Genomic DNA, 22317 nt, shown 5'->3' with positions numbered 1-22317 from the left:
GGATTTAAGTTTGTGACGCCACCCACGGGTTGTGGTGAGTGTGGACACCACCGCTGCCGTTAACTAGGCTCCCGGGGACGGTGTTGTGCAGCCTGGTGTTGACCCCTCCGTGGGCAGAGGGTGATGGTCCCGGGGCCCGGTAGTTGCGAGGTGCGGGCGTGTTGGTGCGGTGCGGTGCGCAGCCCAAAGGCACTGTTGTACTCACTATGACAGATACACCGGAGTCTCTGGTAAACCAAAAGGATGGTGGTCGGTGCCCGCAGCCGGCTGCGCTTGGTCCCCCACCCGGTTCGGTGGTTCCCGCCTTTCTCCTGCACCTCTTTTTGTAGAACTTGACTGCCTATGCTTCAGCAACGATAGTCCGCTCCCCGCCTTTATGTGTGTCGGAGAACCCGTTTGCCCACAGGCACTGGCCCGTGGGATCTCTCTGCCTGTGCGGTGGCTTTGTATCCCCCTCAGTGGGCTGTTGCCGTCTTTCGGGTCTTGGGACGGGAAAGGACCTAAGGTCCAGACCTCAATCAGTAAATTCGACATGGTCCAGTGGCTTCTGGACCTCGTTCTGGGTCTGAGTACCCCTCCTGGTGCTCCGGTCTCCAGTTGGTTCCCCAGTTCGGTAACGGCGGGCCACTACCCTGTCCCGGTCCCTTACGGTTCCACCAGCCGTCTTCCCGGCTCCTGCAGGCGTCAACCACCGTCTGCCTCCTGGTCACAGGGTATCCGGGCTACAACCCAGATCCCTGACAGATGTTTACATTTTGCTACTCCTCTCCTTCACCTCCAAAACTGATCTTCTGTGTTTTTCTTGCCTCAGGCTATCCAAACTCCTCGGTGGGCGTGGCCAACTGCCTGGCTCCGTCCCCTGGTGTGAACGTCAAGACCTGAGAGGGGTGACTCAAGGTTTTTAGGTTGGCTGCTGTTTCCATTGTTAGGGGATGGGTATTTGTGCAAGGGCCTATCTATCTGTGACTACCTGGCTAGTCCAGGGCGTCACATGTCAACTATAGTTTATGCTGTGTTGGTCTGTGAGTTGTGGTGATACAAACTTGCTGGAGAAAGAGTTGCTTTGTGCTTAGTGTTGTGGAGTTACCCGTAGTCTTTCCACCCTACTCTTGTTTTCCTCCTAATCTCTTATACGTGTGTGTGTGTGTGTGTGTGTGTGTTGTGTGACAGAGTTTTAGTTTCCCTTGTTTGTCTATTTCTGTGGGTTAAATCACACTCCTGTCCTGGCCCCCCTGGGGGAAGGAGTATAAGATCAGGGCTGGGTCAGGAGCAGGGCCAGCAAGGAGACTCAGACATCGCCACCATGAAGTGTATCTCTGAGAATAGGGATAGCACAGGTGATAAAGATGATTGATTGTCCATTTACCTAGTAATTCATAGAGAAGGTTCAGAATTTCCTTCCATGCTGGTCCGGCTTTCTCTCCGATAAATTCTGCAAAGTGTGCTGCACTGATGTATACATTGAGACGGTCAATACAGTTTAGCACCAGAGCCAGCATTCCCTGCGCAGGGAGAGAAAGTGTTAATAGCTGGAAAATCAAGTGGCATTATTGTGCAATCAGAGCAGGACGGCTGAAATCAATGACACAGTATCTAGCTATACTTAGTATTTCAGGTGATTCATGGAGAAATCACACAATGGAGGAAATTATGCATATGAATTACACTTACAGGAGACTGTAGAGCTACTGCAGCAATGTATGATCGTTCCTGTGTCTCAGGGTAATGCTCGTTTTACATCACAATTCGGGACTACGTTCTGGTTATACATTTGGAAAAGCTCTTTGTTTATTCATCTTAAGTGACGGTAGATGGCAACTGTCTAAAGTGCTGAGTGACCATATCTGGGAAAGTGTGGGGGGGATTAATTATTCAAATAAACAATTTTTGTGTGTGTGTTTTTCATTTTGCTTACTGGGTTAGTAATGGGGGTGTTTGATAGACCCCCCCTTCATTACTAACCCCTGGACTTAATGCCTGCTGACACTATAAAGCTGACATCAATCCCAACTACCATTACCTCGCTTGCCATCTCACGAAGACAGTCGGGAAAAGCTGAGGCCAAGCACCAAAATTGGTGCATCTCATGTGATGAGCGGTGATGTCAGGAACCTCTGTGGTGGCTGTGGGCTGGTATTTTTAGGCTGGGAAGAGCCCAATAACCATGGGCCTTTCTGCCCTGATAAAACGAGACCACAGCTGTTTGCCTTACCTTGGCTAGTTATCACAAATAGGGGAGACCCCACAATGTTTTTTAAATTATTTATTTATTTATTAGGTTAAACACCATTTAGTGCCACGTCAGGCTCTAATAGGTGCAAATTTATAATATGTAGGGGGGTTGGGAAATTAGACAATTAGACCTCTGCAGGGTATCTATTCTATTTCTATCATCTATCTAGATATATCTTTTTTTGTGTGTCTGTATATGTTTGTGTGTATTGGGATGTGGGGTGTTATGGTATTTCTTAGGAGATGGTGAAGTTTATAATCATGCATAATTTTATACCACTATAGTTTGTAATAATAAATTTGTTTCTTTGTTTTGGGTAACTTCCTGTTTGTTCCGCAGCCTGTGTTTAAACGAGCGGTGAAACGCCGCCACAGCCTGGTCACTCAGGAAAATTGGGGCCGGCAGGGAGACTGGGGCCGGCCGCGGTGATGTCGGGTCAACTAGAAGTTGACCTGACATTACCGGACCCCAGAAGTCACGGAGCCTGGGGGTCACTTCAGAAGGATGAGTGGAACGCAATAGTGCAGAATTGTCTGGGTTGGTTCTGCAGTACCCTGCTAGTGTCACTGTACGGTTGATGGAGTTGTCCAGTACAGCTTCGCAACTGATCACATCCAGTTGTCGGAGGAACTGGGAGTCTCACCCCCAACAATCTATAGCGGACGTATCCTAAAGATAGGCTATCAATATAGAAGTCCCAGACAACGCCTTCAAGTTTTTTTAATGCATCTTATTCTCCAGGATGTGATGCAGGGCTTTAGCTATAGAGAGTACTTACATAGAAGATCCATCCAGTCTTGGCCACGGAGGTGGTGAAAAGTCCCTGCTGCCGCATTAAATGACTCCACGTGCAATGTTAAAGAGGACCATCCACTGGGATTTTCCTATTTAAACTAAAGCCAGTGCTATACTGTCCATATCATGCTGATTCTATACATACCTTTAGTTGTGAGATCGGATGTATACTTTCTGAAATACAGGCAAATAAAGTTTGTGACATGCGCTGTTATTTGAAGATAGGTGCAAAGGAAGATCTAATATGTGAGTTGGGTTTTGCTAGTTATTTCCGCCCCTGTCTGCTGCCTGTCCTTCCTCCTCCTGTCTGTTATTACTGGGGAAGGAAGAGGGAGGAAGGACAGGGGGGAGGAAGGACAGGACGGAGGAAGGACAGGCAGCAGACAGGGGCAATAATAACTAGCAAAACCCGACACACATATTAGATATTCTGTTTCACCTAGCAATCAAATAACAGTGCATTTCACAAAATTTACTTGCCTGTATTTCAGAAAGTATACATCCGATCTCACAACTAAAGGTATGTATAGAATCAGCCTGATAGTGCCAGTATAGCACTGGCTTTAGTTTATATAGCAAAATCCTGGTGGTTGGTCCTCTTTAAGGTCCTGTTTTATATTTAGCACTGTATCCCAGGAGCTTTAAATTTGAATTTCAAGGATTACCTATGCAAATAGCTTCTCCAGAGAGGAAGAAGAGAGGAACTCAAGTACCACCAATTGAAAGTAGCAATCCTAACAATCAATATTATCCTAAGTCATGTGGTATGGGTTAAGAAGCCAAACGAGAAACTCCATTTCCATGTGTGTTTCTGGGTGTTTGCCCCTCAACAGTGCAAAACATGAGAACTGATTTGGCCAAGTGAGAGGCAAAATCAGTTCTCCTGCTTTGCGCTGATGAGGGGTAAACACAAAAAAAACACATATGCAAATTAATTTTCAGGTTTGGCTTCTTATCCTAAGGCGATATTGACTTATAGGATTTCTACTACAAATAGTTGTTGTCCTCTTCCTCTCCAAAGACGATATTTGCATATATGAATTCCCAAAGGAGCTTTACTTGGCCTATAAGTCTCTATGCCCACTTGGTGCTGCCCGAAAGGATTCTGTGTACATGTTACAGTAGTGGGGCAGAAAGTTTGAAAAATACTTGTAATAGTTATATTCCATTTAAAAATTAAAATAAAAGCACAAAGAAGGTAAAAAAAAATATTGCTAGATGAAAAAAATAGATACATTTAACAAGAAGACAAAACAATAACATTTTATAATTGATATATCAATTCTATTGAAGACAACAGGAGCACAATGCTGAGCCCGGAGATCCATGGGTTATACCTCCTCTTTGAAAAGGTTCTGCCTGTTCTTGAGTGAGCGGAGCTTATTTTGTTTGTCTTCATGTTCTAGTTCTTCCTCGGGAGGCTGGAAATAAGTGATCAAGTCTTGCAGGGTTTGAACTACCTCCTCAATAGGCAGGGCGATGGGGGCCGTTACTGTCCGGTTGTTTCCCGTCAGAGAATCCAGGTCACTAGGCATTAAAAAAAAAAAAAGATCTGCGTCAGCAAACAACAACTCCCAACAGATCGAATTAATATTTTAGTGAATCCTCTTGGTGATTTGCAAATATGGCTTTAAATTCTACAGAAGCATCAGCAAAATGACAACCTATGTATCAGTCTTACAATTATTTGTACAGTAGGGTGGATCGGAAGCAAAAATGAATTATGGGGCTTGGACGTTTTGCTAACTCATGACGAGGACTATATCCTTGTGTCCCTCTCAGACGCTATCAATAGATGGATGAACATAACGGTTTGTGAAATGTGGGGCAAAAATTAGACACTGCTGAGCAATCTGTACCTGATAAACTGGCTAAACAGGCCTGTGGTGTTACGAATGATTCTAGCAGCTTGGGACTCTTCATGCTGACACTTCTGTAATGTGACGCCATCATCCATATGGCCTTCCTGGTGCAGGATTGCCTGTTCAGAAAGAGGCAGATGTCAAATATTACTTCTAGGTAGATATAGGGAGCAGCTTGTCTAACAATGCTACATTTTGCCAAATCAGGCTGCTTAGGGCAATATAGACAAATTTCACGTAGCCACTGCTCTTTGCACAGGTTTAGTAGTGCTAACTCAAACGTATGTGAAGCCAAATGCCTTGGGGGTACTTTGCACACTACAACATCGCAAGCCGATGCTTGCGATGCCGAGCGCGATAGTCCCCGCCCCCGTCGCAGCAGCGATATCTTGTGATAGCAGCCGTAGCGAACATTATCGCTACGCCAGCTTCACATGCACTTACCTGCCCTGTGACGTCGCTCTGGCCGGCAACCCACCTCCTTCCTAAGGGGGCAGGTCGTGTGGCGTCACAGCGACGTCACACGGCAGGCAGCCAATAGAAGCGGAGGGGCGGAGATGAGCTGGACGTAAACATCCCGCCCACCTCCGTCCTTCCGCATAGCCGGCGTGAGCCGCGGTGACGCAGGTAGGAGATGTTCCTTGCTCCTGCGGCTTCACACAGCAATGTATGCTGCCACAAGCACGAGGAACAACATCGTACCGTCGCTGCAGCTTCATTATAGAAATTTCGGACACTACACCGATGATACGATTACGACGCTTTTGCGTTTGTTAATCGTATCATAAAGAATTTACACACTACGATATCGACAGCGACGCCGGATGTGCGTCACTTTCGATTTGACCCCACTGACATCGCAGCTGCGATGTCGTAGTGTGCAAAGTACCTCTTAAAGGGGTGGTTCACTACTCTGCAATAGTGGCCACATCTCTGTAAAACTAATAGGGAAGGCTTTTTTCTAAATACTGCGATCAGCCAACTCTGCCTCTGAGCAGCGCTATCGCGGTCCGCTCATCCCCATGAAGTCACCCCCGAGCTCTGTGACCTCTGAGATCTGGTGAGGTCACCTCAATTTCAAGTTGACCTAACATCACTGCAGCCAGCCCCAGTCTTCCTGAGTGACATGGCTGGGGACTGTGTTTCACTCCAAAAAGGTCTGTCTTTATATAAGGCCTAAGCCACATGGCAAGAAAATCGGAGCGAGTGGAATGCGATAAAACATCACATTCCACTCGGACCAATATTAGCCTATGTGCCAGCACACGAGTGATTATTTTCTAAGCCCTAATCGGACCGGGAAAAAATTCGCAGCATGCTGCAGGTGCAATGCGATCCTTGTTTCTCTCGCACCCATTCAAGTCTATGGGGCGGGAGAAAAATCGCACTGCACTCGCAGAACACCAGTGTACCGTGAGTGCAGGGCGAGAATGGCAATAGCCGGCAACGGAGGAGAAAGAGAGATAAATCCCTCCCCTTCTCAGAGCCGGCCCGCCCCTCCTCAGAGCCGGCCCGCCCCTCCTCAGAGCCGGCCCGCCCCCTGCAGCTGTGGTCTGATCGCAAGATCGGACCTCAGTCGCAGTGACATTCGCATGACACTCGCCTCCCGCTGTGCTGTCAGCACGAGCAGAGTGTCATGCGAGGATCGTAGTAGTCCCCCGTGTGGCCCCGGCCTAATTTGTATACTTACTCTTCTTTTTAGTGGTCCCAGTCGGGCAGTCTTGGCATCTTGGGATTTATAGGTCAGCCACAGGCCGCTGTGTACATGCTGAATAAAGCAAATGGAATCGCCATATTTAATCTCGGCAACTCCCATTCCATCAATGTCTCGCTTTTGGCCAGAGTCCAACTTTTCCTGCATTAAAAACAAAAGGGTTAATAAACATTATGCAAAACTGTTCATTTGTATAGGATATTTGAATTTAACATAAATTTAATTTGTTAAAACATAAACTTATCCACAGAAGGTGAACATTTGTAATGAAAAATAAAAGTGAAAAATAATTACAAATATTTACAAACGGTAAATACCATAAAGCTGCACAGTGATCGTCAGAGGCAGTTATACTCCGGTCTTATACAATATGTATTTTTTAACCACAATTCTAACAAACCCCGGTAGGCTCGTTATAAAGGCACACAGAAACTGTAAGCAAAGCAAAGTTGGTTCATTTGGCTGGGGTTGTATAAATATAGTCCCATTGACACACTGCATAAATTGGTGGTCTGTGACTCACACTCCGCTACCAAGCAGCGCAGATAAAACAGGCCAGCAAGACAAAGACTGTGACCTTTACAGGAACATGTTAATTATACAGAGTTAAATCCTATAAACTCCTCCTTAACAATGTTTTATTAGTAAATGCCAAAAGCCTGCGGTGCCTTACCAAAATTAAGACAGAAGTGGCTTAAAAAAAGACTAAATGACATAACCCTCCATTATTGGAGTATACAGACTGGTGAGCAAGATAAAGAATCTGACTGATACCATGACACATTCTAAATGTTCTGCCATTTATCCCATCGCTCCCAATTTAATTTCCAGCATGTGTAAAAACCTTAAAAGCACAGAATGACTGTCCAAACCAAGCAGAGGCACTTCGTGCATCATAGTGGGGACAAACATTAACAAGTGCATCTCAATAAACTAGAATATCATCAAAAAGTTATTTTATTTCAGTAATTCAATACAAAAGGGGAAATATATATTATATATAGAGTCATTACAAACAGAGTGATCTATTGCAAGTGTTTATTTCTGTTAATGTTGTTGATTATGGCTTACAGACAATGAAAACAGAAAGGTCATTGTCTCATAAAATTAAAATAATGATCACAAAACACCTACAAAGGCTTCCTAAACATTTAAAATGGTCCTTTAGTCTGGTTCAGTAGGCTACTCAATCATGGGGAAGACTGCTGACCTGACAGATGTCCAAGAAGGCAGTCATTGACACACTCCACAAGGAGGGTGAGCCACAAAAGGTCATTGCTAAAGAAGCTGGGTGTTCACAGAGTGCTGTATCCAAGCATATTAATGGAAAGTTGAGTGGAAGGAAAAAGTGTGGTAGAAAAAGGTGCACAAGAAACTGGGATAACCACAGCCTTGGTAGGATTGTTAAGAAAAGGCCATTCTAAAATTTTGGGGAGATTCACAAGGAGTGGACGCTGCTGGAGTCAGTGCTTCAAGAGCCACCACACACAGACGTATCCAGGACATGGGCTACAAGTGTCACATCCCTTGTGTCAAGCGACTCATGACCAATCCAGAATGACAGATGCGTCTTACCTGGGCCAATGAGAAAAAGATCTGGACTGTTCTCAGTGTCCAAGGTGTTGTTTTCAGATTAAAGTAAATTTTGCATTTCATTTGGAAATCGCGGTCCCAGGGTCTGGAGGAAGAGTGGAGAGGACACAATCCAAGCTGCTGAGGTCTAGTGTGAAGTCTCCACAATCAGTGATGGTTTGGGGAGCCATGTCATCTGCTGGTGGAGGTCCACTGTGCTTTATCAAGACCAAAGTCAGCGCAGCCGTCTACCAGGAAATTTTAGAGCCCTTCATGCTTCCCTCTGCCGACAAGCTTTTTAGAAATGGAAATTTAATTTTCCAGCAGGGCTTGGCACCTATCAACACTGCCAAAAGTACCAATACCAGGTTTAATAACCACAGTATCACTGTGCTTGATTGGCCAGCAAACTCACCTGACCTAAACCCCATAGAGAATCTATGAGACACCAGATCCAACAATGCAGATGAGCTGAACGTGGCTATCAAAGCAACCTGAGCTTCGATAACACCTCAGCAGTGCCACAGGTTGATCACCTTCATGCCACGCCGCATTGATGCAGTAATTCATGTAAAAAAGCCCCAACCAAATATTGAGGCATTTACTGTACAGACTTTTCAGTAGGCGCCAAAATTTCTGAGTTTAAAATAATTTTTTTCAGTTGATCTTATATAATATTCTAATTTTCTGAGATAATGACTTTTGGGTACAGCAATCTGTGAACAGCCAGCTTCTTTAGCACTGACCTTTCGTGGCTTACTCTCTTTGTGGAGTGTGTCAATGACTGCCTTCTGGACATGTGAAGTCAGCCGTCTTCCCATGATTTTCTAGCCTACTGAACCAGACTAAGGGACCATTTTAAATGCTTAGGAAGCCTTTGTAGGTGTTTTGTGGTAATTATTCTAATTTTCTGAGAGAATGATTTTTGGGTTTTCATTGGCTGTAAGCCATAATTATCAACATTAACAGAAATAAACACTTGAAATAGATCCCTCTGTGTGTAATGACTCTATAAAATATATAGGAATAGATCATTCTGTGTGTAATGACTCTATATAATATATGTCTTTCCCTTTTTGTATTGAATTACTGAAATAAATTAACTTTTTGATGATATTCTAATTTATTGAGGATGCACTTGTAAGTGCAACTTCCCGCCTGCTTGTTTCCTACTATCTCTGCCCTCATTTCTTCTTTGTTTGACAGCTCTTCCTTCATAGAAAAGCAGAGATAGATAGAAAATAAGTAGGAAGGAAGATGCAATTAAATGTTTGGCCAACCAAGGGGGCAACAAGTACCTGCACTGACAGGCTCCCTTTAAACCTGGTTGTTAAAGTATTTCCCTACTGCTAATGAAAAATTAGAACTATGGCTACATTCTCAGACAAATAATGCAACTAAAATGTTGTGTCTGACCTTCTTAAGCACAACTGTTACACCTGTAGTTGGATGATAAAAAAAACAGTCAAATCGCGGATAGGCTGCATGTGAATGACAGTCTCACACAACTAAGGGTACCGTCACACTAAGCGACGCAACCAGCGATCCCACCAGCGATCTGACCTGGCAGGGATCGTTGGTGCGTCGCTACATGGTCGCTGGTGAGCTGTCAATCAGGCAGATCTCCACAGCGATCAGAGATCAGCCACCAACCACCTGTGTAACGACGCTGTGCTTCGTAACCATGGTACACATCGGGTTACTAAGCAAAGCACTTTGCTTGGATACCCGATATGTACCTTGGTTACCAGCGTCCGCAGCTGCCAGAAGCCGGCTCCCTGCACACGTAACCATGGTACACATCGGGTTACTATGCAAAGCGCCTTGCTTGGCTACCCGATATGTACCTTGGTTACCAGCTTACCGCAGGCTGCCAGAAGCCGGATCTCTGCTCCCTGCACATTCAGATCGTTGGCTCCCGCTGTCAAACACAGCGATGTGTGCTTCACAGCAGGAGAGCAACGACCAAAAAATGGTCCAGGACATTCAGCAACGACCAGCGACCTCACAGCAGGGGCCAGGTCGTTGCTGGATGTCACACACAGCGACATCGCTAGCAAGATTGCTGTTGCGTCACAAAAACCGTGACTCAGCAGCAATGTCGCTAGCGATGTCGCTTAGTGAGACGTGGCCTTAGCAGTGAAGTCTCATGCAATGTTGTGTTCATCTTGGAACATGCAACCAAAAATTTTATCTGTGGTGTATTTTTTTCTAGAATTGTGTCCCAATGAAAGTTATTGTCGCTATTACTATCCTTTTAATTTATGTTCCCTTGTTTTTTCCTTTTTGATTTTCTTACTCTTTTTTTATTGCGATTTTGTATTTTTTTTTCTTCTAAATTTAATAGAAATATTGTTCCACGGAAAGCACAAAGCAGTGCTGGATTTGTTGCATGACATATTGTAGGAGGTTGTCGGATCACCCCACTCTTACGATGTACATATAATGTATGTTAGAGTTAATGTTTTAATGCAGCTGCTAATGTGTACGCTGGAGATGTAGCAGAGCCGGAGCAGTGCAGCGATCGCCGCCCTCTAGAGACTGACAGCTTTAAGTGTTTTATTGCATAATGAATTTTACTGTATTTTAGTGTATAATGTGTATCTCATAGTAATTTGTCATGTGTGACTAATGCATAACCGTATAATGTAACGCACTTTACCCATTCACCAAGACCTGGAAACAGACATGGTGGTGGAGTCGCCTTACTCCTGTCTCCACAGTGCACTTTCTAGGTCATCCCCCCAGCTCCATCACTCTCATTCCCATCCTTTGAGGTCCACACCATCAGGCTCTTCCATCCCCTTCCCCTCAGAGTAGCTGTCATATACCGTCCACCAGGCTCACCCACCCAGTTCCTTGACCACTTTTCAGCCTGGCTGCCACACTTCATGTCCTCTGAATTGCCAACCCTCATCCTAGGAGGCTTTAACATCCCCATGAACAGCCCCTCCTCCCCTTCTGCATCCCAGCTTCTATCTCTAACCACCTCCCTTGGCCTCTCACAGCTCTCATCCACTGAGACACATGAAGATGGTAACACCCTTCACCTGGTCTTTTTCCGCTTCTGCTCAATCTCTCGCTTTGACAACTCACCTCTTCCCCTCTCTGACCACAACATCCTCTCCTTCAAGCTCACAAAGCCTTGCCCACCCCAGCACACTCCCACCTATCACAAATTCAGAAACCTACAGGCCATTGACTCTCAGACCCTTACAGACGCTCTACACTCATCACTGTCCCCTATCTCCTCACTTTCCTGTCCTAATCTGGCTGTAAAGCACTACAATGACACACTCAGGACTACACTAGACCAAGTAGCACCCCTCACCCTCAGAACCTCCAAACACCGAGTAAAACAGCCTTGGCTCACATCACAAACTCGATTTCTCCAGCGATGCTCTAGGAGTGCCGAACGCATATGGAGGAAATCCTGCACACCAGAAAACTTCATCCACTACAAGTTCATGTTAAGGACCTACAACTCTTCCCTTCACCTCGCCAAACAGACCTACTTCACCACCTTTATCTCCTCACTATCCAACAACCCAAAAAAGCTCTTTGACACCTTTCACTCCCTCCTCAGTCCCAAAGCACAGACCTCTATCACAGACCTTCATGCTGATGACCTGGCCTCGTATTTCACAGAGAAAATAGAAAACATCCGCCAAGAGATCAGCTGCCAGCCACCAAGCTTTGTGAATCCCATCCCTCCCCATATCCCATCAAGCTCACTTTCAACATTTGACCCAGTCACAGAGGAGGAAGTCTCCAGGCTCCTCTCTTCTTCTCGTCCTAGCACTTGCCCTACTGATCCCTTCCCCTCACACCTTCTCCAATCCCTCTCTCCGGTTGTCACTACTCACCTAACTAAAATCTTCAATCTCTCTCTCTTCTGGTATCTTCCCTTCCTCCCTCAAACACTCTATCATTACTCCATTATTAAAAAAACCTTCCCTTGATCCATCCTGCACAAGCAACTACAGACCAGTCTCCAATCTCTCCTTCATCTCTAAACTCTTGGAGCGCCTGGTCTACTCTTGCCTCACCCGCTACCTCTCCTCTCACTCTCTTCTAGATCCTTTACAGTCTGGCTTCCGCCCTTTACACTCAACAGAAACTGCCCTTGTCAAAGTGTCCAATGACCTATTGACAGCAAAACGTAACGGTGACCACTCTCTGCTTATTCTTCTTGACCTTTCTGCCACCTTCGACACTGTTGACCACCATCTCCCTCTCTCTATGCTCCATTCTATCGGCCTAAAGGACACTGTTCTTTCCTGGTTCTCTTCCTATCTTTCTGGCCGCTCATTCAGCGTATCATTTGCTGGCTCCACATCTTCTCCTCTTCCTCTCACTGTTGGGGTCCCTCAAGGTTCAGTCCTTGGCCCTCTTCTTTTCTCCCTGTACACTGCCCCAATTGGAATGACCATCAGCAGATTTGGCTTCCAGTACCATCTTTATGCTGATGACACACAGCTATACACCTCATCCCCTAAGCTAACCCCCGCTGTACTACAGAACACAAGTGACTGCCTGACTGCAGTTTGCAACATCATGTCTGCTCACTATCTGAAACTTAACCTTTCCAAAACTGAACTTCTGCTTTTCCCTCCATCTCCCAACCTTCCTAAACCTGACATCTCCCTTTCTGTGTGTGGCACAACAATAACTCCTAGGCCGCAGGCCCGCTGCCTGGTGGTTATATTTGACACTGATCTCTCCTTCACCTCCCACATACAATCTCTTGCCCGCTCCTGCCGCCTCCACCTCAAGAACATCTCTAGAATCTGCCCCTTTCTGACAATAGAAACGACAAAAACCCTCACTGTGGCCCTGATCCACTCTCGCCTTGACTACTGTAACTCTATTAATTGGTCTCCCCCTAACTAGACTCTCTCCTCTACAGTCCATCCTTAATGCAGCAGCCAGGGTCACCTATCTGGCCAACCGCTACTCGGATGCCTCTGCGCTGTGCCAGTCATTGCACTGGCTGCCCATATATCACAGGATCCAATTCACACTGCTTGTTCTTACCCACAAAGCTCTCCACAGTGCAGCACCCCCTACATCTCCACCCTCCTCTCTGTCTATCACCGCACCCGTTCTCTACGCTCTGCAAATGACTTTCGACTAACATCCACACTAATTCGAACCTCCCACTCCCGAATCCAAGACTTCTTCCGAGCTGCACCAAACCTCTGGAACGCTCTACCCCAAGAAGTTAGGACAAATCACAACTTACTCAGCTTCAGACGCTCCCTAAAAACGCATCTCTTTAGGGCGGCCTATCACACTCCCTAGCCAAACTAATTTCACCTAATCACTCTACAACTTCTCAGAACATAACCCCACGTCAAACTCCATGTCACCCAAATGCATCTCAAGGCTCTGGCCAACTGGTCCAGGAAGCCATTATCTATCCCCCATTTCCTTGAGATGGCTGGATTGTCATTGTAAATAAGCACTTGTACCTTGCCCCTTCCCCCATCTCATTGTAGATTGTAAGCTCTCACGATTTTTTTTTTTCCCTTTAAATATTGTATCGTCTATAATTGTTACCTGTTTATATATGTATATGATATGTATATGTATATGAGCCTCCTGAATTGTAAAGCGCTGCGGAATATGTTGGCGCTATAGAAATAAAGATTATTATTATTATTATTATTATTATAAGAATGTTAAGTAGGAATGTTAACAGGTAGGTATTGGAGTAAGAGAAGGTTTTAGTGTGTACAACAGTAAGATACTTCCTAGTTACTGAGGAACTGAGAGCCAGGATAGGAGGAGTGTCGGAGGGCAGGGGTTTATATAGTCAGACAGGCCAGGAAGAGGGTTAGTTCTGCAGAGAGGTTCCTAAGGTGTGGACGAGCCCTGGTTTAGGGTCCGTCAGGGAACCGGGAGGCCTCCTTCGTTGTGTCCTGAGCCTAAAGGGTGCTTTACACGCTGCAACATCACTAACGATATATCGTCGGGGTTACGTCGTTAGTGACGCACATCCAGCGCCGTTAGTGACATCGCAGCGTGTGACAGCTAGGAGCAAAGATCAACAATCGCAAAAACGGCAAAAATCGTTGATCGTTGACACGTCGCTCCTTTTCATAATATCGTTGGTGGTGCATGCCGCTAGTTGTTTGTCGTTCCTGCAGCACCACACATTGCTGTGTGTGACACCGCAGGAACAACGACCATCATCCTACCTGCGTCCTCGAGCAATGAGGAAGGAAGAAGGTGGGCGGCATGTTCCGGCCGCTCATCTCCGCCCCTCCGCTTCTATTGGACGGCTGTTTTGTGACACTGCTGTGACGTCGCTGTGACGCCGAACGCACCTCCCTCTTGAAGGAGGGATTGTTCGGCAGCAACAGCGACATCGCTGAACAGGTATGTGCGTGTGATGCTGCCGTAGCGATATTGTTCGCTACGGCAGTGATCACCACATGTCGCACGTACGACGGGGGCAGGTGCTATTGCTCGCAACATCGCTAACAATCGCTAGCGATGTCGCAGCGTGTAAAGCACCCTTAAGGCTTTCCTCTTGGAGGAAACTAAAGGCTACTTTACACACTGCGATATCGGTCCCGATATCGCTAGTGTGGGTAGCCGCCCCCATCTGTTGCGTGACACGGGCAAATCGCTGTCCGTGCCGCACAACATCGCCCAGACCGGTCACACATACATACCTGTCCGGCGACGTCGCTGTGAAGGGCGAACCGCCTCCTTTCTAAGGGGGCGGTCCGTGCGGCGTCACAGCGACGTCACTGAACCGCCGCCCAATAGCAGCGGAGGGGCGGAGCTGAACGGGACGTAACATCCCGCCCACCTCCTTCCTTCTGCATAGCGGCCGGGAGGCAGGTAAGGAGAGCTTCCTCGTTCCTGCGGCGTCACACGCAGCGATGTGTGCTGCCGCAGGAGCGATGAACTACATCGTTACTGCTGCAGTAACGAGATTTGAGAATGGACCCCCGTGTCGCCGATTAGCAATTTTGCACGTTTTTGCAACGATGCAAAATCGCTTATCGGTGTTACACGCAACGGCATCGCTAATGCGGCCGGATGTGCGTCACGAATTCCGTGACCCCAACGAGTTCGCATTAGCGATGTCGCAGCGTGTAAAGCCCGCTTTAGACAAAGGAAGCCATGAAGCCAAGAAACGGAGAAAAGTTGCAGTTTAGACCCGGCTGCTTGGAAGGCCAATACCCAAAATGAGGGCTAGATAGGAAAGTACACAACAGAACAATGGCAGCAGAACAGGATTGTATGGTCATGTCTATCCAGAAGATTGAAAGTCAAATAAAGCATTTGTTGTTGTGTTGCAAAAAATCTCTCAGTGTGATGTGTTCTCCTGCTACGTCTCCGGCGGTGACCCGCAGTGGGGTGTTGGACGCACCCCAGAAGACTCAAGTTAAGTGTTGTGCCCCCCAGCTGGGGTGGAATACATGCACAAGTTCAGACTAGTGAAGTGGAGTGGAGTCCATTCGGCCATCACCCGGCTCAGACTTACACATATCACCGGCTCCGGACTTACCCCACTGTATTAATATTCTGTGTGTTACAGAAGTAAAATGTTACAAAAAATACACAACAACAACATTTTATTATTGTGTATTTTCTTTTTCTAAGATAATCATTATTTACCTTTGATGCTCTGAAACAGAATGCTGAAGACTTGGTGTCAGACTTTGCTCGTTCTTGTAGCACTAATCCTTGGTCCTCTGTCAGTGCCAAATACTGCCCGGTTGTAATATGCCGTAGGCGGAATGTCTGCCCCCATCTGATGTGACTGCCACTCCAACTGCAGAAAAAAAAAGCATTAAAAAGGGATGCCATCAGAAAGCGAGATAAGCAAGACAGAAAATATATGTGCGTACCTTATTCTAAGGGGTTCCACTCTCCATAACGACCTGGCACGAACACCAGCTCCTCCTGCTTCATAATTAACTTTCCTAGAAAGATAAAGGCACACGTAGAGGTTTATATTTAAAAAATGAAAGAAATAACATGAAATTGTAAGAGTGTGAATTTTATTTCCAGACGGAGTTTGTCGTATTACTATTGCGCCTCGTAATGATCATCATAAACTTTGTCCAGATGAAGAGCGGTTTATTTCTCAATGCACTTCGAAGTGGTCACAAAGCACTGGATGGAGGTTATTGCGGGCTATCATGGGCATGGCTTTATTATAACATTATTTTCTTATCTTTTATGTTTGTTTGTTTGTTTTTTCCCCCACTAAATCCCTATTTCCCTTAATCTAACCTATGTTGAGCTTCTGCTGGGTCAGTAGATGGGATTGTCAAACATTCATCGTGGCCATGGAAAAATCGGACCACGTGTCCACCGAGAAGATACCCTGAAATAAATGGAAAAATAAAATACATTTAAAGTAGGAAAGTAAACCAGGAGACCCATAGTGTATCGTTTGTAGCAAACTGAGATGATTTCATTAATTAATTTATACCTTATGTATATTCAAAAAACACATTAAAGAGTCAGAAGAGGCAACAATGGTGGTTTAGGTGACTTTTCCATTTCTCCTTGAAGGTAAATGTCCATAGATTTGTTTTTTCTACGAGAGCCATACAGTTGTGGAAAAGCTAAACCAACTCATCAAATCTTCTCCTGTGCAAACATCCAAAAATGGGTTGTCCAGTCTTAAGCTGGTGTCACACATAACGACGACGACAACGACGTCGCTGCTACGTCACCATTTTCTGTGACGTTGCAGCGACGTCCCGTCGCTGTCGCTGTGTGTGACATCCAGCAACGACCTGGCCCCTGCTGTGAGGTCGCCGGTCGTTGCTGAATGTCCAGCTTCATTTTTTGGTCGTCACTCTCCCGCTGTGACACACACATCGCTGTGTGTGACAGCGAGAGAGCGACGAAATGAAGCGATCAGGAGCCGGCACTGGCAGCTGCGGTAAGCTGTAACCAGCGTAAACATCGGGTAACCAAGGGAAGACCTTTCCCTGGTTACCCGATGTTTACGCTGGTTACCAGCCTCCGCTCTTGCTGCCAGTGCCGGCTCCTGCACTGTGACATGTGGCTGCAGTACGCATCGGGTAATTAACCCGATGTATACTGTAGCAAGGAGAGCAAGGAGCCAGCGCTAAGCAGTGCGCGCGGCTCCCTGCTCTCTGCACTGTGACATGTAGCTGCAGCACACATCGGGTTAATTAACCCGATGTGTGTTGCAGGAGAGCAAGGAGCCAGCGCTAAGCGCGGCTCCCTGCTCTCTGAACTGTGACATGTAGCTGCAGCACACATCGGGTTAATTAACCCGATGTGTGCTGCAGGAGAGCAAGGAGCCAGCGCTAAGCGCGGCTCCCTGCTCTCTGAACATGTAGCACAGCGACCTTATGATCGCTGCTTCTGCTGTGTTTGACAGCTAAGCAGCGATCATAACAGCGACTTACAAGGTCGCTGTTACGTCACCGAAAATGGTGACGTAACAGCGACGTCGTTGTCGCTGTCGTTTAGTGTGACACCAGCTTTAGAAGAAAACTCTGCAGCCACCATGTGTGACTGCAGGATTGTGAGAATGTGCAATATGCACATTGTCACGATTCCCCTGTACGTTCCCTGTGCTCACGTGGTCATGTCATTGCACGCATTGCGATTATCATACTTGCGGTCACGTGGCAACTATTATCATCCAGAAAATTAAAAGAATAACTGGCTGAGGTTAGTCAGCAAGTCACCGAAAGTATGGAACGCGCATACAAGAGGTCACATGACCAACCACTCGCAAGGGGCATAGAGGGAAATTGTAAGAGTGTGACAGATTGCTCATGAGTGGTTTTAAGTTAAGAGAGAGAACTGTGCAGCTGCGCAGCTACAGATACATGGTCCTTACTACACCCTTTCTACTTTCAGCTTGATGATCAATGTAGGAAGTAAACAAGAAGCTGCCATCAGTGTTCAGCCTCCCTACAGTCCGAAAAATACGGGACCCTGGAGCGGTGAATAGCCACTGAAACCCTGCAATGCAAGATTAAAGGGATTTTCCACCCCTTTTTCAATATTGGCAAGAAGGAAGAGATCATTTTAAAATAAAATGAGAAGTATTAATTTATAATTTTTTTTGGTGGGACTGGAAGAGATAACATCCCATCCATAATTTATTTGAAAGCTGAGGCCAATGGCTGTCTGAATGCAGTAAGGCTGGAAACACAAAAAAGCACAAATAGGGTCTTATCTGTGTGAAAATGTGGAATCAGATGGGAGATTAGCTCATCAGTTTAGTTGTGAGAAGCACAACTCCTATAGGATCATCAATAAAAATGGCTGCTGCGGTTTTACGATGTATAAAGAACAAAGGTTAGGAGAGAAGTGGATGTAATCCACACTGCTGACAGTTTATTGAAGCCAACGTGTTTCGAAACCTCATCAGGACAATCAAAACGAAACGCGTTGACTTCACTAAACTGCATGTTCTTTACTTCTGACACCTAGAGCTTCATTGAACTGTCGGCAGCGCGGATTACATCCATTTATTTTCTAAGCTTTGTTCTTCAACCGTATAATGTAAAGCATAAGAATGTGAAGTAGGAATGTTAACAGATAGGTATTGGGGTAAGAGAAGGTTTGGGGTAAGAGAAGGTTTTAGTATCTACAACATTTAGATACATCCTGGTTTGCCGAGGAACTGGGAGACAGGAGGGGAGAAGTGTCAGTGAGCAGGGGGTCAGACAGGCCAGGAAGACTGTTAGTTCTGCACAGAGGTTCCGGAGGTGTGGACGAGCCCTGGTTTAGGGTCAGTCAGGGAACCGGGAGGTCTCCTCCGTTGTGCCCTGAGCCTAAAGGCCACATTACACACAGCGACATCGCTAGCGATGTCGTTGGTGAAAGCACCGCCCCCGTCGTTTGTGCGTCACGGGCAAATTGCTGCCCGTGGCGCACAACATCGCTAATACCCGTCACACATACTTACCTGCCTAGCGACGTCGCTGTGGCCGACAAACTGCCTCCTTTCTAAGGGGACGGTTTGTGCGGCATCGCAGCGGCGTCACTACGCGGCCGCCCAATAGAAGCGGAGGGGCGGAGATGAGCGGCCGTATCATCCCGCCCACCTCCTTCCTTCCACATTGGCGGCGGCCGCAGGTACGATGTTGTTCCTCATTCCTGCGGTGTCACACATAGTGTGCTGCCACAAGAATGACGAACAACATCGTACCTGCAGCAGCAACGATATTTGAGATTAGAATGATGTGTCAACGATCAACGATATGGTGAGTATTTTTGATAGTTAACGGTCGTTCCTGCGTTTCACATGCAACGACGTCGCTAACGAGGCAGGATGTGCGTCATGAATTCCGTGACCCCAACGACATCTCGTTAGCGATGTCGTTGCGTGTAAAGTGGCCTTAAGACTTCCCTCTTGTTGGGGAACTTAGATACAGGAAGCTGCACAGTCAAGATAGGGGGAAAAGTAGCAGTTTAGCCCCGGCTACTAAAAGGCTAACACCCAGGGCTAGTTAGGAAGGTATCCAACAGAACAGTGGCAGGTAACCTATAGACAAGACATTATCTCCCCTGAATTGATTTCATCATATCCAACAGTCACTTGACCAAACAGCTAATCGATGGCCTCAATAGTCAGTTGACTATATGGGTGGTGCGTCATCACTGCCAGTCCTGGCAGAGACTACCGCAATGAAGGCACTGGAGCATCAGGGATCAACATTGGTATTTTATACCGCTTCAGTACCCTCTGTAGTGGAAGCATCCAGTCTACAAAATGTGACTGCTGCAGCCAACCAGTGGTCGTACCAAGGTGGACACCAAGAGTCCACCAAGGCTATAGCTGCAGTGATCATGTATTATAGCTGGGACATCATTACTGCAGTTCTAACAACAAGGAACCTCAGGAAGCAGCAGAAAAGCAGAGCTGAAGTCACAGTCGCTTCCACGGGAATGTAAAGCTTTTGTTTTATTTTAAAACACTCTCACCTGTGGGGTGAAGAAAGACGACCCTCTAAGAATATAGGAGGGGAAAGTACGGGTTAAGCCGTGCTGGAACCACAGGAGCCAAGGGTTAATAAATTCCTTTTTATTTGCTCACAGGTCTATGCGTTTCAGAGACATATCCATCTCCTTCATCAGGATTTCCAAAGGAATTAAGTATCATCAGTTACAAGACAGAGCACGTATATATACATCTACATTGCCACGTCAGCGGACCTCCCACCATGACTCAACTCCTAGCGGGATAGCCAAACTGTCACATGAGTGGTTAAATTTATTGATCAAATATCAAATAACTGGATTCAGTTTGTTGGAATTTCAAAAATGATAATAAGGGATGTGAAAAAAATATAGTTTTCACAGGTGTGTGAAAAAGGAAAAGAAAAAGGAAAAAAAAAGAAAAAGGAAAAGGAAAATAAAAACAAAAACAAAAGGAAAACACACCTGTCAAAACTATAATTTTTTAACATCCTTTATTATCATTTTTGAAATGTCAACAAACTGAATCCAGTTATTTGATATTGATCTATAATTTTAACCAATCATGTGACAGTTTGGCTATCCCGCCAGGAGTTGAGTCATGGTGGGAGGTCCGCTGATGTGGCAATGTGGATGTATATATACGCGAGCTCTGTCTTGTAACTGATGATACTTGATTCCTTTGGCTGTCCTGATGAAGGAGATGGATATATCTCTGAAATGCGTAGACCTGTGAACAAATAAAAAGGAATTTATTAACCCTTGGCTCCTGTGGTTCCAGCGCGGCTAAACCTGTACTTTCCCCTCCTATATTTAACCATTTTCGGGGCTGCTGCTGACCACCACCATCACATGCGCTACAAGCAGTCGTGACTTTTACAACTGAATCAGGTGAGTAGTACCACAGTACTGCCCTCATTATGCCTACCGGGTAAGACCCTATTGCGCTCTTTTATCCACAGCTCCGCATTGCCCCTTTAAGAATGAGTGAGTGGGAATAAACTTTATTTTGTTAGTTTATTTCAAAGAAATGGTTAAATTCCATCCACAAAACATCCAAATTGGATTTTTCCAAAACTAATTTTAGTGAAATGCGGTTTAGTAGAAAAAAACCCCAACATAACATAATAATAATATTTCATTTCCATACAGTATGCGGATTTCTAATGCCTATATTTCTCAAAGCATCGTGGATAAGATATTTAATAATTTGGTTAAGAATGTAATCGTGACATTTACGAAAGACAAATCAAATGAGAGTGGAATAGAAGAGTTTAAAAAAGGTTACATAGATGTGACACTTATCAATGTGCGTCACCGCCGGATCCTTAGGGCATTGAGCTCAACATGATAAGGATAAAAACAGAGGCATTCTGCCGCTCCTGTCAGTTCCAATGTTAATGGTAGATTTGGCGTTTTCAGGCCATTTAACAGAGACGGTGGCTCAGACGAACCCTTCGAGTCTCATGAGCAAAGAACAGAGGACACTAATCACACTGTATAAAACCGAGACTGTGAGATGGACAGAAATATGAAGTTATTTCATTTCTACTCTTCCATTAATAGCTCTTCTATTAACATGAAAATTACTAAAAAAAAAAGTATTAAAAAATCTAATAAATATAAGAAAGGATTACACTTTAGCTGTATGAGGATTTTTCCCCATAGTATTTTAAGGTGAAACCCTAAGGGGTTATCCAATATAGCATACTTCTGTTTCAGAGGTGAGGGGTACCAATGAAGCAGGTGCATGACCGGCAGATATGGTGCACATGTCCTACCCTAGAACAGGACACGCATCTCGGCAGGGATAGGGGTTGTCACACATTACTGCTGCTTCGGTGCCGTCGCTCTGATAGTCCCGTCGGTCCCTCACAGCTCTCCCTAAGGTGACCACTGCAGTCAATCACTGACCTCAGGCAATAATGTTAGCACGGTTAGCAGGTGGCCACTGAAGAATTGACTGGAGTCAGAGATCACTAGAGAATATTTAGCGCACAATAACCAAAAGGCAACTTAAAAGGACCACAAGAGCAACAGAGAATGTAATATGTGAGTATATGTTCTTTTGCCGCTTTACAGCATATCCTGCTTTCTGGAGTGGAAAGGGTTAACTGTTGTGCAATAAGGATTGGTGCTTTATCTTCACGATGTGACTTTATTCTACGCGTTTTGGAGTTACCCTTCTTCATCAG

General features: G+C 45.7%; 1 protein-coding gene across 9 annotated transcripts in view; it reads right to left on the bottom strand.

Annotated features, from left to right (window-relative positions):
* LOC142258359 (ryanodine receptor 3) overlaps positions 1-22317 on the bottom strand; it is an 847167-nt gene that overhangs the window by 517210 nt on the left and 307640 nt on the right. For all 9 annotated transcript variants that reach the window (XM_075330934.1, XM_075330936.1, XM_075330935.1 and 6 more), the window contains 7 exons: positions 16436-16529; positions 16048-16122; positions 15815-15971; positions 6581-6745; positions 4888-5009; positions 4366-4555; positions 1367-1502 (listed from right to left, as the gene is read on the bottom strand). In XM_075330934.1, the coding sequence (XP_075187049.1) occupies positions 1367-1502; positions 4366-4555; positions 4888-5009; positions 6581-6745; positions 15815-15971; positions 16048-16122; positions 16436-16529 (939 nt within the window). The remainder of the gene's footprint in view (positions 1-1366; positions 1503-4365; positions 4556-4887; positions 5010-6580; positions 6746-15814; positions 15972-16047; positions 16123-16435; positions 16530-22317) is intronic.

The sequence above is a fragment of the Anomaloglossus baeobatrachus genome, chromosome 12 (assembly GCF_048569485.1).
Source record: "Anomaloglossus baeobatrachus isolate aAnoBae1 chromosome 12, aAnoBae1.hap1, whole genome shotgun sequence".
Lineage (NCBI taxonomy): Eukaryota > Metazoa > Chordata > Amphibia > Anura > Aromobatidae > Anomaloglossus > Anomaloglossus baeobatrachus.
Note: the sequence above shows the minus strand (reverse complement) of the source record. Positions and strands in the feature narration are given on the sequence as shown.